General features: G+C 47.2%; 1 protein-coding gene across 1 annotated transcript; it reads left to right on the top strand.

The window, feature by feature from the left end:
- Window positions 1–15,519: 15,519 nt before the first annotated feature.
- LOC136526227 (uncharacterized) lies at window positions 15,520–16,860 on the top strand. Its single transcript, XM_066518967.1, has one exon. The coding sequence runs from the start codon at window positions 15,520–15,522 to the stop codon at window positions 16,858–16,860; it is 1,341 nt and encodes a 446-aa protein (XP_066375064.1).
- Window positions 16,861–17,996: the final 1,136 nt, after the last annotated feature.

Here is a 17,996-nt window from a genome sequence, read left to right on the forward strand (position 1 = left end):
TTACTTGAGCCTTCTTCTCAAGCTTGGTAGGACACTTAGAGGCAAAGTGTCCCTGTACTTTCACACTTGAAGCACTTGATATGAGCAAAATCTTTCTTCTTTATTTTCTCTTCTTTGTTCTTGCTCATTTGCTTTGCATCTTGATTCATCCTTGGACGCATTGCTCTTTCTCTTGCATTTTTCACCCCTTCTAGTTTTCTTCTTCTTTGTCACCAAATCACTACCATCATAGGTTGATCTTGATTTATTTTTGGGTGTCTTTTCTTGCTCAACTTGTGGCTTTGGTTGAGGCTCTTCTAGTTGCTTCACCAGTTGCTTGGTTGGGCACATTGAGGAAATATGACGCCAAGTGCGGCACTTGAAGCACTTCACATGCTTGAGCCTCTCTTCTTCTTTTATCTTCTTGAGCTTCTCAATGTTAGGGCAACCATTTGCAAGGTGTCCCGCTTCATGACACTGGTAGCACATGGTATGAGAGAGCTTTCTTTGTTGTAGCTTCTTCATCTTTCTTTCTCTCTTTCTTTCACCCTTTGTCATCTCCTTCTTGAAGCCAAGGCCACACTTGTATACATAGTTTCTTTGAGTCTTTAACATGTGCTCTAAGGTGACTTTTGAGTTGTAGCATCCTCTCTAACTTATTGCTCAAATTCTTCACTTCATTTTTGAGCTCATTGTTCTCCTTCAAAAGGATTAGTCTCATAAGACATAGAAGTAGAACAAGCATCTATATGTGAAGAACATAGCATAGCTAATAAATCATCACAAGAGGTGGATACATGCTTCTTGCCTACATCACAAGGGTTAGCAACTGATATATGATTGATCAATTGACCCATGTGATGAGCTCTCACTAGTTTTAGATTTTTCATTTAAAGTTCTTTAGTGAGAAAAGCATGGTCTTGTACCAAGTAATCATGAGTAACACTAAGTTCCTCATGAGCCAATTTTAGCTCCTCATGTGAACAAGTAGTAATATAGAGTAGATGCTTTTGTTGTTCACATGTGTTCTTTAGAAAAGAGTTTTCAATTCTTAATTTCTCGGTTTTAGCCATCTCTTTTTCTAAAGCTTTTATCATGCCACCATATCTATCTAGTAGCTCCTCATATGAATCAAGATCAATCACATTTGCATTAGATACCTTAGTGTCACCTTGTGACATGAAGCAATGTGATGTAGTTGGAGAGCTTGAAGAAACATCACTCTCATAGCTCGACCATGATATATCATTATCACCATCAAGTGTGCATGTAGTAGCATCATCATTGGCATCACTTGAGGCATCACCATCAATCTTGTCAAGTGATTTTGGTAGCATCATCATCATCACTTGACTATGAGGTGGAGCAATCTTCCACAATCACCAAGTTGTGGTCATGTTGAACATCCTCATGTGTCTCCTTCTTGGGCTCATTATCATCATCGGAGACCGTCCCATACTTCTCATTGAGATAACTCCAAATCTCATGGGCGGTCTTCATGTCAATGATCTCTCTAAATATGCTATCATCCAAAGATCTATACATGATGTCAATAGCTTGGGTGTGCAAGATCTAGGCATTTCTCTTGTGCTTGAGTTAGATTATCTTCATCCAACACATGAGAAAAAGCCTACATCTACCATCCACCACATTTGAGGGCAAATAAACTTGAAATTGCATATCATCCTAATTTTTCCATCGTGCAAAGTGTGTGCCATCAAAAAATGTGTGGACACTCAACATCTAGCCCATAAGCCGCCATCCTCTCAGGTTCGGTTAAGACCACAAATGAGAGACCTTGCTCTGATACCACTTAGTAAGGTCAAGATGGCGACTAGAGGGGAGTGAATAGTCATTTCTAAATTTAATCGTATCAGCAAACTGAAACAAATGCAGGAATTAAAACAATTCGGTCTAGCCAAGACTTACACAGCTTCTATCAAAGTTCACAAGCACCTTATAAAGACCCTAGTTAGGCAACAAAGATGTCCGGGCTAGCTAGAGCTCACCTATCTAATTCAATGAGCAAGGTCACACAAACCTATGCCACTAGTATTTTACACACCGGGGAGCTTCCTACACAATTCTAGTAAGCAAAAGCACAAAGCTCCTAAGCTTACTAGCAATGCTCAATAACAAGGCAACTAATGCCAAATTAGAGAGCACAAATACTCAGCTACACAAACTAAGCAATATGACTAACAAGGTTACACAAACCAAATTAGCCACACAAAGGAGCTACTTCTATGCTACACAAGCAAGAAGGTAACTAGTGAGCTACACAAGCTAACTAATTACAAGAGCAACTATACAAGCACAATATAATTAAAGTAACCACAAGCTTGTGTAAGAGGATTGTAAACCAATGGAAAGAACAATGTTGACACGATGATTTTCTCCTGAGGTTCACGTACTTGCCAACACGCTACGTCCCCATTGTGTCGACCACTCACTTGGTGGTTCGGTGGCTAATTGGCATCACCCGCCAAGCCCGCACATCGTGGCACCATAAGAACCTACCCCAAAAGTGAGGGTAGCTCAATGGCACGCTCAACTAGAGTTGCTTTCACGGCTCCTGCGGGGCAAGCATAATGCCCCTCACAAAGCTCTTCTTCAGAGCGCCGCACAAGCTTCTTGTGGGCTTCGACGAAGACCACCACCAAGCCGTCTAGGAGGTGGCAACCTTCAAGAGGAACAAGCACCACCAGCTTGCAAGACAACCACCTAGTGCCACTCGATGCAACCTCACGATACAATCGCACTAGAATCGCTCTCTCACATAATCAGATGATCACTATCAAGCATATGTGAGATAGAGGGCTCCCAAACACTCACAAGCATGGACACAAAGTCCCCTGAGGTGCTCAACACAAGCCATGGCTGAGACTCCCTTCTATTTATAGCCCCATGGGCTAAACTAGCTGTTACCCCTTTATTGGGCAAAACTTGGGGTGACCGGACGCTCCGGTCAGATCGACCGGACGCACCCTGCCAGTGTCCAGTCAATGGATGGCTGCCACATCATCCCTGCCTTCAAATACTGAGTGCCCAATCTCAACGGTTAAGTTGCGACCGGACGCAGCATAGTGTAAAAACCGAACACAGGACCCCAACGTCCGGTCACTTCCAGTAAGGTTCCGCCCGACCAGACTCACCCAGCGTCCGGTCACTCACCTGTCTCCTTTGTGAACCGCCACATTAGCATACGTCAGCACTGACTGGACATAGGCCCTGAGCGTCTGGTCACACTTTGCGCCCGTGTCCGATAAAAAGACCGAGACTGCGTGCTCACTGCTGCTACTGACCAGACATGCTGGTCCTACCGAGGCCAGCGTCCGATCAGTTCTACAAAACCCTATCTTTTCTGTACAAGGCACTCGTGGCACCGTAGGAGTATCCGCACTCTACTTGTCGGTGAAGTTTCAAACCCTTCTCGCATCCGTTTCATCACTGAGTTGATCCACATCAACTCCAACTTCATCTCCTTTGTAAATGTGCCAACACCACCAAGTGTACATCATCATGTGTATGTGTGTTAGCATTTTCACAATCATTTCCCAAAGGATTAGCCACTCAACTTGCCACACCACTCGATCCTAGTGACGATGCAAAGTTAGATCACACAAGTGACACTAGATGACCGATATACAAATAAGTTTGCCCCTCTTGATAGTACGACCATCTATCCTAAATCTAGTCACCAACTTCTCTACACACCTATGACCGATAAAATGAACTACCCTAGGTTATACCTTTGCCTTGCGTATTCCATTCCATCTCCTCCAATGTCGATGCAACACATGCACCAACATGATCAACAATGGTATGATCCACTTCATATCATCACGTGATCATATTGGTTCATCGATCTTGACTTCACTTGTTTTTCACTATTGCCTTCGTCCATCGGCACCAAGTCTTGCTCAAGCTTCACCGCCACGCGGTCCATCGCTCCAAAGCCTCTGACTTGCCCTTCACGCTTGCAACTGGTCCATCAAGCCAAGTCTTATCTTGATCTTCTCCACCTTGATCACATGACTCAATGTCATGTCTCATGTGCAATAAGCTCCTTCATCATCACATGTGTGAGCTTTGCAACATCTCCGAGCCATTTCCACCTCCATAGCATATCTTGCTCACACATATGTACCTGTGGACTAATTACCTGTGTATCTCATATAAACACAATTAGTCCACCTAGGTTGTCACTCAATTACCAAAACCATACAAGGACCTTTCAGTAGTGTCGCCTCAGACCGCTCCCCAATAGCCATAGGCGCCACCCTACACACAATAGGAGGTGGCTATCGCATCTTCCATGCGGCGTGAGGAGATATCCCTAACGACCTACAAGGAGACCATGGCAGCAAGATTTGGTCCTACATCCGCGACGTATCTTGGAGATCCCGCACTGCTACTTCCTTGGACGGATCCCATACCATTTGTATAGCCTACCCCCATATATATAAGGCAGGGACATGGATGCCATTAGGGAAGAATGGAGAACTCGAATAGTGTCTCGAGTGTTACACCATTGAAACCCATGAATTGACATTCTGATTACTAGTCGTAGTAACGAACCCAAGACACATGTATATTTCAATTAACATCATATAATCTTGCTCTTGCATTGCATCTCACCAAGCAGGTATGTACTTTTTGGCATTAGTTATTGCTTGCTTTGGTTATGTTGCATCAATTGCCAAACAAGGAGAAATTGTAAAGGAAAATGGCACCTAGCTAGGGCCATTAAGTGATTTTGGTGATTGAATTGCATTATGATCTTTGAGACTAACATTGTTTGCTAGTATACAAGGTTTAGTCCTATGGATGCAAGGGTGGACTTGAAAGAGGCTATGGTGGTGATCAAGTGATCAACACATCAAGCAAAAGAGGAGACCCTAGAAGACAAGCAAGAAGTATAAGACATCTAATGGAATAAGCTCGAACGAAAAGACATGGAGAAATGGAGCTCAGAGTGCACTGTAATGCACCACCGGAGCTAGACATCGAGTGGAATAAGCTCGAACGAAAACACATGGAGAAATGGAGCTTAGAGTGCACCGTAGTGCACCACTGGAGCTCTCTGATGGTAGCGAAGCTACTTAATGAATGCACCATAGCTTCCCAGTCAAGTTAGAGTCTGAGGGAAAACTATAGGGCGTGCTCCCGAACCCTCCGATGTGGCACTTGAGCTCAGGCAGTATAGAGAGTACTGCACAGAGGGCTTGTAGTCTTGTGATACCCTCTGATGTGTGGACCAGTCGCTTAGGTTGTACTAAGGGAACGACTTGTGGTATTTTGGCTAGAAACTCAATAGTGAAGGCGGTGGGACGCGGTATGGGAGAAGGACACATGGAGATCTATTTGCGTGTGGGGAAGGCTCGTGGGCGATCCGTTGAGTTACCCGACCAGGAGCTTGGCTCTTGTGAAGGCATCTTTGCGAGGCACTCCAATGGGGACTAGAGGAAGCATGAGCTTCTTGATGCCTCTGAAAGATTCGACACAAGAGTTTACATTCTCTAACGCGTTTATATTTCTGCATTTGCTTGCATTACATGGTGCGTGCTTTTATCTTTTCTAGTCTAGCTTGCTAGGTTAGTTGCTAGGGATAAAATCTAGGATGCAAAACTCTTTTACATTACAGATAGCAATACTTAGCAAAACTACATTACACGTCTAGATAGTATCTTGCGTAGATTTTGATAACTATGTTATTTAGATGGGTTCAATACTTTAAAAGTAGAATACCTTATTTTATAGGTGGTGAGCTGAAGTAGACATCCGCCAATCGTTAGAGCATCTTCAAGAGTTTTTCTTAAACTCACTCTCTAAATCATCATCCTAGAGAGTCATTTAAATAAAAATCACTCTATATATATCTTTACCCTCCAATAACTTTTCTAGAGTGCTAGTTCTGTTCTCCACCCTTGGCTTAGCGAGAAATCCGGAAGGAGATGACTAACTCTATTTTTGTCAATTAGAAATGATATATAAACATGTTCTTCGAGTTTCTCTTAGGAGTTAAATAGATTTTTTCCTTATTTGTTTATACCTTATAGGCATCTAACAATAAATTAACATAATAAATGCAAAATATTAAAAATAATGATAAAAAATCATTGCATTTTCCTAATATAATTTATGATATTTTCTATTACTATGTAAAATTAGTGAAGAAATAGAAAATTTAAATTTTATTATAAGGTAAATTGGACTAATTTAAAGATCGGGAGGGGTAAATTGAATAAAAAATTAAGGGTATTTGGATATCTTTTAGGACCTATTTTAGATTAGCTAGGGTGTATTAGTTGAGCCCAAAAAATAACCTAAATTAGCTAGTGTTAGCTCCAGCCGTTCCCAAAACCCACTTCCAAGCTTGATTTTATTTTTGGCAAGATTGAAAAAAACTGCTCTCCAGCAACTCCCTATCTCAACAACCAAACTTTCTGCACTTGGAAAGAGTAATGTGATTGCACGAGAATATATACATGCGCGTATCCATCGGCCAATCCGAAGGTGAAAGAATATGGGAAAGAATAAGGAGGAGGACAATGTTTCTGTTGCAAATGTACGAGAGAGAAAGAAAGCATAAAAGTAGTTTGGGTGATTCAAAAATAGTTTGTGATTCCTAATATAAAATTACCTTCTATCTTTTAAGAGCGAGATTTTAGAAATGATTGGAGAAAGCCAATAAATATGCTTCTAACTTTTTTTAGTCACTTGAAAGACTTATTAATTTGCCAAGTGATTTTTCAGAAACTACTGGAGATGCTCTTAGCTAGCTAGTTGGCTAGTAACAATAACTAGTTGTAAGCTTGGCTAATTAACAAATTAGCCTATCTACTAACCCCCTATTTGAATGGGCTAGAGCTAAATTAGCCTTATGTATTATACATGCCTTTATCATATGCGTGGCAGCGATTTGGACTTTCTCCAATATATATAAGAGCATCTCCAATCATTCCTAAAAATTAGTTCTCATAATCTATAATTTTTCAAGGTGCACAAAAGTTTTTTTTAAACAAAGTTGCAAAAAAGTAGAAGCGCCTTTGTTGGGATTCTTCAACCATTTTCAAAATCTCACTTTAAAAAATAAAATATCCACTAGAACATGTGATGCCAGTTCGTCGCCGTAGCCGCCCTAGCCCTGGGATGAAAGGAACAGAAACGGGCAGCCTGTTTTCATTTCTACATTTTTTTTGCGGAAATGGAATCGAGTTCAGAAACAAAATCAGGATATGTGGGTGTACGGAAACGAACGAATTCAGACAAAAATTCAACGAAAATGGTCAGGATAGGAACTTAAGACAAAATACCACACATCTTTATATTCACAAATCACAATCACACACAAAAACTCAAAAGTTCACAGGTTAAACCTTTTACAATGAAAAATAGGTAAACCATGAATTTAGAGATTCAAATGCGAATGAAAGATGACAAACTGAAGTTCACGGCTCACACTCACGACTCAAAGTAACTATGCGCAATTCAAACTAACTATGGGCAATTCACACTTTGATGGGCCATAGTGGGTCTGGACTGCTTTACAAATCCGGGTACGAGTCTATTCGGAAAAGAAAAAAGTCCACGTTATCTCCTTCAAACTTTGTGAAAGTCTACTTTTCCTCTCTGAACATCAAAACCGGGTAAACCATCTCCCTCAACTTTTAAAACCGTTCATTTTACCTTCCTGACCCGGTTACAGGTAGTTTTCAAAGTTGGCTTTGTCTTTTTCTTTTTTATTTATTTTGGCTGAATATTTGAAAAATCATAGTAAATAACATAAAAATAATAAAATAGAAAATATAATTTTGTTGGACTCCACATGAGTAGATCTACATAGTAAACATATAATATGGTATGTTTTAGTTCAAAGTTTTTGCTGCAGCTTTAGATTTATGTTTTTCTGTAATTAATTCATAGCTGTAGTTTCTATGGTTCAATTGTGGTAAAATTTTTATGTTGGTATAATTATTGTATGTTTTAACTGTAGTAAAAATTTCATACTCATTTCTATTTTTACACACTTTTAACTGTTTTAAAACTATTTAACAAGCATAAAACTAAATAAATCTATAACTCAGTTATACATGATCCACTAATCATAAAATTTTTACTACAATTCAATAATGTAATAATTAGCCCACCATAAAAAATTCACCACAATTAGACTATAGTAACTGCAACTTTGAATTAATTATAGAAAATCATAGATCTAAAGCTGCTGCAAAAACTTTATACTAAAGCATAACATATTATATGTTTATTGTGTAGATCTACTCATGTGGAGTCTAACAAAATTAGATTTTCTATTTTATGATTTTTTTCTGTAATTTACTATGATTTTTCAAATATGTAGCTAAAATAAATAAAAAAGAAAAAGATAAAATCACATTTGAAAACCACCTGTAACCGGGTCAGGAGGTAAAATAAACTATTTTAAAAGTTGAGGGAGGTGATTTACCTGGTTTTAGAGTTTAGGTAGGAAAAATAGACTTTGAAAAAATTCAGGAGGTAAAATAGACTTTTTCCTTTGAAAAAATACGGAATTCTGCAAATACAGGTGAAAAAGCACTCCTTCTGTTTCGTTTTAACAAATATGGAATTCCGTGAACTTTCATTCAGTTTCTAGATTTTTCCGAAAACATAGAAATGGGCAGGTCAAATGTAAAAAAAAATAGACGGGCGCGAGCAAGAGCGCCTATATTTTTGGGTCTCAATCAATTTTCTCAAGTGCGGAAAGACGGAGAGTTGAGAAGGCGTTGGAGAGAGTTTTTTTTTCTTCAATTTTTATTAAAAAAAACAAGAGTTGAGATGCTCTCATAAAGGTTTGACCGTGCTCCCAATTCCTGTGTGACGTCACCCATGTCTTGTCTCTGGCCGGTTCGCGTCGCCGTTGCCATCTTCCCTTTCCCCGACGGCGCCGATTGCCACGGCGCGGAGCAGCGGCGGCGGCTGCGGTAGCGAAAGTGTCTTCCAATGCCGCGGCGCATACCGTGCCACCTCACGGGGGCGCGCACAGATTCGTGCAGCGTTGTCGACCCAGCGCGCTGCGGGGGCTGGGCTCGGCTTCCACAGCTACAGAGGTACGCGCGCTACGCCTGACAGTTTACATTTGGTCGGTGACACTGCGGATTTTGGGGAGGGGACTCCTGTCCTCCGAGTGCACCGCAGCCAAATGTTGTTTTAGAGCCTTTTAGGGCTCCGTACGCTTTCTAGTTAAATGGTTTCTGAAAACATCGGGATCAGTTGTACTCTAAATTTGTACTGGTATGTGATTACTCGGCGAGTTGAGCTGCTACAAATACTCAGGCATTCAAAACAAGCTACATGACGTGAACCTCAAATGCCAACAGTGGTAAATTTACTGCAGACTTGGACAAATTTTGAACAAAACAGACCGTAATAAGTAGCAGAAGAAAAGCATGAGGCTTCTCTTATTACATCAGTACCCAAATGGTCTCCATCATGAGCTGCCATCTTATCAATTCATTTCATTTACCAATCATGTTTGAGATTTTGCTTGACCATAAGGATCTCAATTAAACTTCTTAGCTGATACCTCTTTGTTCATGCCATGTGTTGCTTTATTTAAGATAAAAAAGTTATTACAAGGCTTATAATTCTATAAAGAAAAATGAGAAACAAAATTGACAATTTATAAAGAGTACTCATTTATAAATAAGCAGAGCTTACCTCACCTGGTGTAATGTACCCAATAAATCCTTTGAGGCCATCCAAACTTGCTGTAGAATCTTGATGTGTATTTCTGGTCTATGGGAATCTAAAGTGGCATATGCAGTCTGTCAGGCGCTTGATCACCTCGGCGACTGACGGGATCTGTTGGGGCCGATCAGCAGGCTGGGCGGCCGGTTAGGGCAGCCGTGTGGCTGCCTAGCGGCGGCGGCGGCTGGCTAGGCGGCAGGCTGGCTGGCAGCGGCTGGCCAGGGTGGCGCAGCTAGCGGCTGGAGCTGGCTGTGCGGCAGAGGGGAGCGGCACAGGAGAGCAGGGAGGAGCGGTGGCGGCAGATAGAGAGAGGAGAAGAGGTGGCGGCAGATAGAGAAGAGAGGGAGAGGAGATAGAAGGGATTAACCCTAAACTTGCTTGCCTTCTCATTGTCTCCCTCATATATATAAGGGGGGTTACAATTGCTAATGGGCTTGGCCCAAGAGCCTTGATCTATAACAGCTGGGCCTATTGCCCCTCACAACTTTAACTAGCCTGTTGCCTTGTTCCGTTGCCTTCTCCTAGTATAGGTCTTGCCTACCATGACATCTCTCCCCGCCTAAAGAATCAGCTCGTCCTCGAGCTGAAATTTGGGATAAAGCTTCTGGAAGAGTTCCACGTCTTCCCAGGATGATTCTGCAGCTGGTTGGTTCTTCCACTTGATTAATACCTGCAGCTGTCCCCTATATAGCCGTGATTTAACCATGAGGTCTGGTTCTGGAACTGCAGCGCCCTCGTGCATTGTTGGCATCTGGCCTGGTTCTGAAGGTGGCGTTCCCTTACGCTTCTTAAGCATACTCACATGGAAGGCATTATGAATGCGGGTGTCCGAAGGTAGATTCAGGCGGTAAGCAACTGAGCCGATGCATTCGCTTATCTGGAAGGGACCGAAGTATTTCGGTCTGGAGGTCGGAGATCCCTACTGCCGATCGAGCCATTAGTTTAAGGCAGACCCAATCTCCAATCTGGAATGTTCTATCTGTGTGTTTGCTGTCATAGTATTTGTTGTAGTAATCCTGGGACTGCTGAAGCCGAACCTTTGTTTGTTCCAAAAATTGATCACGTTCTGTGAGTAAGTCATCCACTGATGGAACTGCAGCATCACCTGGGCTGTATGATTTCAATTGTGGGGGTCTCATCCGTAGACTAGTTTGAACGGTGTGGTTCGGATGGATTTGTGATATGCGGTGTTGTAACAGAATTCTGCCCAAGGTAGCCATGTGATCCATTCTTTTGGTCTGTCACCTGTCAAGCATCGTAGATACATTGTGATGATTTTGTTGACGACCTCTGATTATCCATCTGATTGTGGGTGGTAAGCTGATGTCATCTGAAGTTTCACTGCTGATAATCTACATAATTCCTGCCAAAATCTGCTTGTGAAGACGACATCCCTGTCACTGACGATGGATTTAGGCAATGCAGCATGGATACGGATACGTGTATCGGTATCGGAAGGATACGGATACGCGGATACGGCAATTTCCTAGAAAACATGATACGTGGATACGTTTTACAAATTTTTTAATAAATAAGTAATAATGTAAATTAAAATTCTGAAAGTCTATAACTTGAGTAATCACTAATCAATTAATCATTAGTTCAGTACTCTACATGCAATCATACGTGATCTATACATCACCATATTACCTTGTAGGTTTCTTGTTTTCACAGATGATCCAAATCCAACCATACTGGATGAATCCCCAATTACTAAAATTCTAGAACATGAGAAGTCAGGAACAGAGAGCCCCCCTATCGTATGTTGTGGTTGTGGCCGGTGGCCACAGACCCGATGCTAGGACCCAAATTTGGAGAGGTCATCTACTGCATGCAAGCAATCAAGCATGGCCAATACTAATCAGGGAGGGTACAAACAAAACCAAGCAACAAGAACTGCAGCAGAGTAGATCCAGAATGGGGAAGGGGATGTACTCATGGGATGTCACCAGGAGCTTGCTTTGTTGTTGAATCGTCCTCTCCCCTGCATCTCTCCCCTGCATTGCGGGAGCTGGCTGCGGCCATGGCGGACTGGTGGGTGCTCCCCAGTGCGGCAGTTTGGAGGAGGGGAGAAGTCAAATGATGGCTCAGATCTAAATTGGATTGGGGAGGGAGAGGAACTCACCTAAGCAGGGGACTCCTTGTCGCCGGCGAGGGCGAGGGCGGGAGGCTGGTCGCCCGCCCGAACCGTCTTCTCCTGGAACATGCTCGTCGGGGCGTACTCGTCCTGGAGCGCCGGTGAGGCCTTGCGGGTCTACGGTCCCAGGATCGGCGCCCGACGGCCTCTGCCGTGCGTGGCGGAAGGGGACGGCCTCTGCGGGGGCGAGCTGCACGGGCTGGCGGTGAGGGCGGAGGCTGGTCGTTGGCGAGGTCAGGAGGCGGACTGGCGGCCGGCGGGAGGCGGACCTGCGCGAGGCGGAGGCGGAGGCGGCTGCGTGAGGCGGAGGCAAAGGCGGCTGCGCGTGGGAGAGACTGGGAGACGGGAGCAGGGCAAGAGACTGGGAGACGGGGTATTAACCTATTGGGCCGGCTGGGCCGTATCCGATTGGGCCAAAACGTTTCCGATCTTCAGTTTCCGGCCCAACTAAGCTGGGATACGCGGATACGCCGTGGATACGTATCCGGGCCGTATCCTAGGCGTATCCGTATCGGATACGTATCCGATACGGGATACGACCCTTCCCTGCCGTGTCCGTGCTTCTGAGGATTTAGGTAATCCATGTAATCTGACTATCTCTGAAAAGAATTTTTGAGCTACAGTTGTTGCTTAGTACGGATGTGCCAGAGGGATAAAGTGAGCATATTTGGACAGGCGATCCACCACAGTTAGTATAACTGATTTACCTCCCACCTTAGGCAATGCTTCGATAAAGTCCATGGAGATGTCTTCCCAAATTTTTTCTGGAATTGGGAGTGGTTGAAGAAGTCCAGCTGGATGGAGGTTTTATTTCGTTGACAGACTGTGCAGTCACTAACGAACTGCTGAACTGTCTGTTTGGCTTTGGGAGTGTGAAAAGTTTGACGGAATCGATGCAATGTTTTTTCAGATCCCTCATGTGTAGCATTATGGATGGCGTGCAGTACTTCTTGTAAGATAGGTGAAGATGAGGGAATGTGTACCCGTCGTTTGTAGAGGATGAGACCATCTTCAAATGTCCAAGCTGGTGAGAGTTGCCCTGTCCTGATAGACTGTACAAGTTTGCCCGCCTCGTCATTATTTACAATCTCAGCCTTGAGGTGGTCGAAAATTGGGAATGTAATTCCTGAGAGAGCCAGCAATGAGGGTTCTGTAACATCTCGCCGGGATAAGTCCGGCGTCGGCCACTATATTTTGTTTGCCTGGTTTATATTCAACTGTGAAGTCATATCCTAGTAGTTTACTGACCCATTGATGCTTGTGGGATTGTTGAAAGGCGCTGGTCCAGGATGTATTTGAGGCTGTAGTGGTCGGACCAGATTAGAAAGGTGCGCCCCCAGAGATAGGGCCACCAGTGCTTGACTGCCATGACCAGACCAATTAATTCCCTTTCGTAAGCCGCTAGTTTGGCATGTCGTGGAGCAATCATGCGGCTGAAGAAAGCTATTGGGCCTGCTCCCTGATGCAAGACAGCGCCAAAACCTGTAGAAGAAGCATCACATTCCACTAAGAATGGTTTGTTGAAGTCCAGTAACTGTAAAACTGGTGCTGTGGATAGGACCTGCTTCAGTTGCTGAAATGATGCCCGTTCTAGTTCTGTCTAGTGGAAGTTATCCTTTTTTCAGGAGGTCTGTGAGAGGCTTGGCTATGGCACCATAATTTTTTATGAATTTCCTGTAGTAACCAGCAAGGCCGAGAAACCCTTTCAATTGCTTAACTGTCACAGGTTGAGGCCAAGAGGTGATGGCCTTGATTTTTTCTAGGTCCACTGCAACCCTATGTCCCAGATAGCCCACTGTAGTCTGTCCAAAAGAGCATTTCGATTTTTTGAGGAAGACTGAATTAAGTTGTAGGAGAGCTAGTACTTGCCGAATGTGCTGCAGATGTTCTTCCCAGGTTTTGCTGTAGATCAATATGTCGTCGAAGAACACCAAAACAAAGTTCCGAAGGTATCGGCCAAGTATATCATTCATAAGAGCTTGGAAAGTAGAGGGAGCATTGCACAGACCGAATGGCATGACCAAGAATTCAAAATGACCGTGGTGAGTTCGGAATGCCGTTTTTTCAATGTCGTCTGGATGCATGCGTACCTGATGATATCCCTATCGCAAATCCAGTTTGGTGAAGTATTTGGTTCCTTCCAATTCGTCGAGGAGTTCATCAATAACTGGGATGGGGAATTTATCTTTTAGTGTGTTGTCATTGAGAGCTCGGTAGTCAGCACAGAAGCGCTATGACCCATCCTGTTTTTTGACAAGCAATACTGGAGATGAGAATGGGGAAGTGATGTATCTGATGAATCCCTGAGTCAGCATACTGTGGCATTGTTTTTCCAATTCGTCTTTCTGGATCTGTGGGTAGCGATAGGGTCGAACAACTATTGGTTTATTTGGATCCTTGAGATGAATCCGGTGGTCATATCGCCTCTTAGGTGGTAATCCCTGAGGATCCTGGAAGAGAGCTGAAAAGGTTTCCAAGAGGCTGTCCATTGTTTCTGAGGGGCTAAGCGTGTGTAGACACGGTTGCTGCAGGGGCGGTTTGCTCAAGCTGGTCCATATGATGCGGCGCCCGTTGCGCCAGAATTTCATTGTGAGGTTATTGAAGTCCCAGATAATTGGTCCAAGCGAGCTTAACCAATTGACACCGAGTACAAAGTCATATCCGCCGAGTTTAATGCTGTAGCAATCAATTATAAATGATTCTGTATCAATTTGTACTGCCAGGTCATTATATATACCCACATTAGAAATTTGGTCTCCATTTGCAATTGCCACTTTGAGGGAATTTGGGGCAGAGACGCGCTGGAGATTGAGGTCGACTGCTGTGTCTGAGTCTGTCATGTGGGGGAAGACCTACACCAGGAGACGCCGAGCCAGAGACGTGCGCCGGGCAGCAGAACGTGCGGGCGCACGCATGGACGCAGAACACGCGGTGGTCGCGGGCACGGTGCATGCAACCGAGGATGAAGCGATCAGCGCAAGTGGCTGAAGTTGGAAAGCTATTTTTAGTTGTTAAGATATTATTTGCTATCTTTGATTAGTTCCTTGAATTGAGGAGTTTGTTTCCTCCGTTGGTTAGGGCCGATGGCTATATATTCCCTGTAAACCGAAAGATTGAATCAAGCAAGATCAATTACCTGCTCTCCTACCTCTCGCTCTCAAGCCCGATCGGCAGTGAGGGGAATAACCTCCGCATCGGAAGATCACGGCCGGAGATTACGAACTCCGTAGTCGAGGGCCGCCTACCCTAGATCATAAGGCCCTTGACAACCTGGTATCGCGATCCACTCGATCCTCAGCCCCAGCAGCCGCCGCACCTTCATCTTCCACACCAGCCGCTGCCCCTAGCCCACCACCAGCGCCGCCATCCCTAGCCCCATCACCCGCCTCTGCAGCCAACCCAGCCGCCGACATGGCCGAGCCCACCATCACCGACCTCTTGCAGGCGATCAAGCACATGTCCGCCGAACTCACCTCCCTGAAGGCCGATATGGCGACCATGAAGGACAAGGCCTCGACGGCCGACAGCAGCGAGACTCGCCACCCTGATGGGCCGCGCGACCTCGACCTGCCCCCCGGCCCAAGAAGTGGGATTTTCCCCGCTACGACGGCACCACGGATCCGCTGCTCTTCCTCAACAAATTCGAGGCGTACTTCCGTCACCACCGTACCATGGCCGAAGAGCGCGTTGGCATGGCGTCCTACCACCTGGACGACATCGCGCAGATTTGGTACACCCAGCTGCTCGAGGATGAGGGAGCCCCGACGTGGGGGCGCTTCAAGGAACTCGTGAACCTGCGTTTCGGGCCACCCCTGCGTTCGGCCCCGCTCTTCGAACTCTCCGAGTGCCGGCGCACGGGAACAGTGGAGGAATACTCCAACCGCTTCCAGGCGCTCCTGCCGCGCGCGGGTCGGCTCGACGAGTCCCAGCGCGTCCAGCTCTTCACCGGCGGTCTTCTGCCGCCTCTCAGCCACGCCGTCCACATCCACCATCCGGAGACGCTCGCCGCCGCCATGAGCCTGGCACGCCAGGTGGAGTTGATGGAGCACGATCGGCCGGCGCCACCTCCACCACGAGCCCCGCCGCGTGGGCTGCTACCTGCGCCTGCGCCACGGCTCGTGCTACCCACGCCCGCGCAGCAGTTGGCGCTGCCTGCCCCACCAGCGGCCGCCCCACAGGGTCACGACGCGGCCAACCCACGGCGCCTGACGCCGGAAGCGATGGCCGAACGCCGCCGCCAAGGTTTGTGCTTCAATTGCGACGAGAAATTCACCCGTGGCCACAACAGGTTCTGCCGTCGCCTCTTCTTCATCGACGGGGTGGAGATCGACGACATCGCGGTTGAGGGTGACGCGGCGGCCGCCGCCGGGGATACGGAGGCGCCCGTGTTCTCCCTGCATGCCGTCGCCGGCGTGCCCATCGCGAACACGATCCAGCTCCAGGTGACCGTCAGTGACGCCTCCCTCCTCGCCTTGCTGGATGGAGGCTCGACGCACAGCTTCATCAGTGAGGAGGCGGCGAGGCGCGCCGGCCTCCCGATCCAGTCCAGCCCGCGCATGACGGCCATCGTCGCCAACGGCGAACGCGTGGCCTGCCCTGGTGTCATCCGGGACGCGGCGTTCACCATCAACGGCTCCACATTCCACACCGATCTCTTTGTGATGCCCCTCGCAGGTTTCGACGTAGTGCTTGGCACTCGGTGGCTCGGCACGTTGGGTCCCATCGTGTGGGATTTCGCCTCCCGGTCGATGGCGTTCCAGCGAGACGGGCAACGCTTCGCCTGGACGGGAGTGGCCTCAACCGCGACAGCGCAACTGCGCACCCTCGCCGCGGCCAGTGGGACGCTCCTGGATGAGCTCCTGGTCGCATATGAGGACGTCTTCGGTGAACCGACGGGCCTCCCACCTCCACGTGGCCGCGACCACGCCATCGTCCTCAAGCCTAGCTCCGCTCCCGTGGCGGTCCATCCGTACCGCTACCCAGCGGCGCACAAGGACGAGCTGGAACGCTAGTGCGCCGCAATGATCGAGCAGGGCATCGTCCGCTGCAACGACTCGCCCTTCTCCTCGCCGGTCCTGCTCGTTAAGAAGGCCGACGGCTCGTGGCGTTTCTGCATCGATTACCGTGCCCTCAACGCCCTCACCGTCAAGGACGCGTTCCCGATTCCCGTCGTCGATGAGCTCCTCGACGAGCTCCACGGCGCCCGCTTCTTCACCAAACTCGATCTGCGGTCGGGGTATCACCAAGTGCGGATGCGGCCCGAGGACGTCCACAAGACCGCCTTCCGTACACACGACGGCCTCTACGAGTTCCTCGTCATGCCGTTCGGGCTGTGCAACGCCCCGGCAATGTTCCAGGCGCTGATGAACGACGTGCTTCGACCGTTTCTACGACGCTTTGTGCTTGTCTTCTTTGATGACATTTTGATTTACAGTGAGACTTGGACCGACCACCTGCGGCACCTGTGTACCGTCCTCTCCATGCTCCGTCAGCACCGGCTCTTCGTCAAGCGCAGCAAGTGCACCTTCGGCTCCCCCTCGGTGTCCTACCTCGGCCATGTCATATCCGAGGCGGGCGTCGCCATGGATCCGGCCAAGGTTCAGGCTATCCATGAGTGGCCGGTTCCCCGTTCGGCACGGGCGGTGCGCAGCTTCCTCGGCCTCGCCGGTTACTACTGGAAGTTCGTCCATAACTACGGCATCATCGCCACCCCGCTGACGGCCCTCACCAAGAAAGACGGGTTCTCCTGGACAGAGGACACCGCCGCTGCCTTCGACGCCCTTAAGGCAGCAGTGACATCGGCGCCCGTTCTCGCCATGCCGGACTTCGCCAAGCCGTTCACCGTCGAGTGCGACGCGTCCACCCACGGGTTCGGCGCTGTGCTGGTCCAGGACGGCCACCCCGTGGCGTTCTTCAGCCGGCCCGTCGCGCCGCATCATCGTGCCCTCGCTGCCTACGAAAGGGAGCTGATCGGCCTGGTGCACGCCGTCCGTCACTGGCGGCCGTACCTCTGGGGCCGGCGCTTCGTCGTCAAGACCGACCACTACTCCCTCAAGTACCTGCTGGACCAGCGCCTCGCCACCATCCCTCAGCATCATTGGGTGGGCAAGCTGCTGGGGTTCGACTTCGCCGTGGAATACAAGCCGGG

Source organism: Miscanthus floridulus, chromosome 19, assembly GCF_019320115.1.
Source record: "Miscanthus floridulus cultivar M001 chromosome 19, ASM1932011v1, whole genome shotgun sequence".
Taxonomy (NCBI): domain Eukaryota; kingdom Viridiplantae; phylum Streptophyta; class Magnoliopsida; order Poales; family Poaceae; genus Miscanthus; species Miscanthus floridulus.

Excerpts from the sequence above, each read along its gene's own strand:
- LOC136526227 (XM_066518967.1), top strand. The coding sequence starts at position 15,520 with ATGGCCGAAGAGCGCGTTGGCATGGCGTCCTACCACCTGGACGACATC.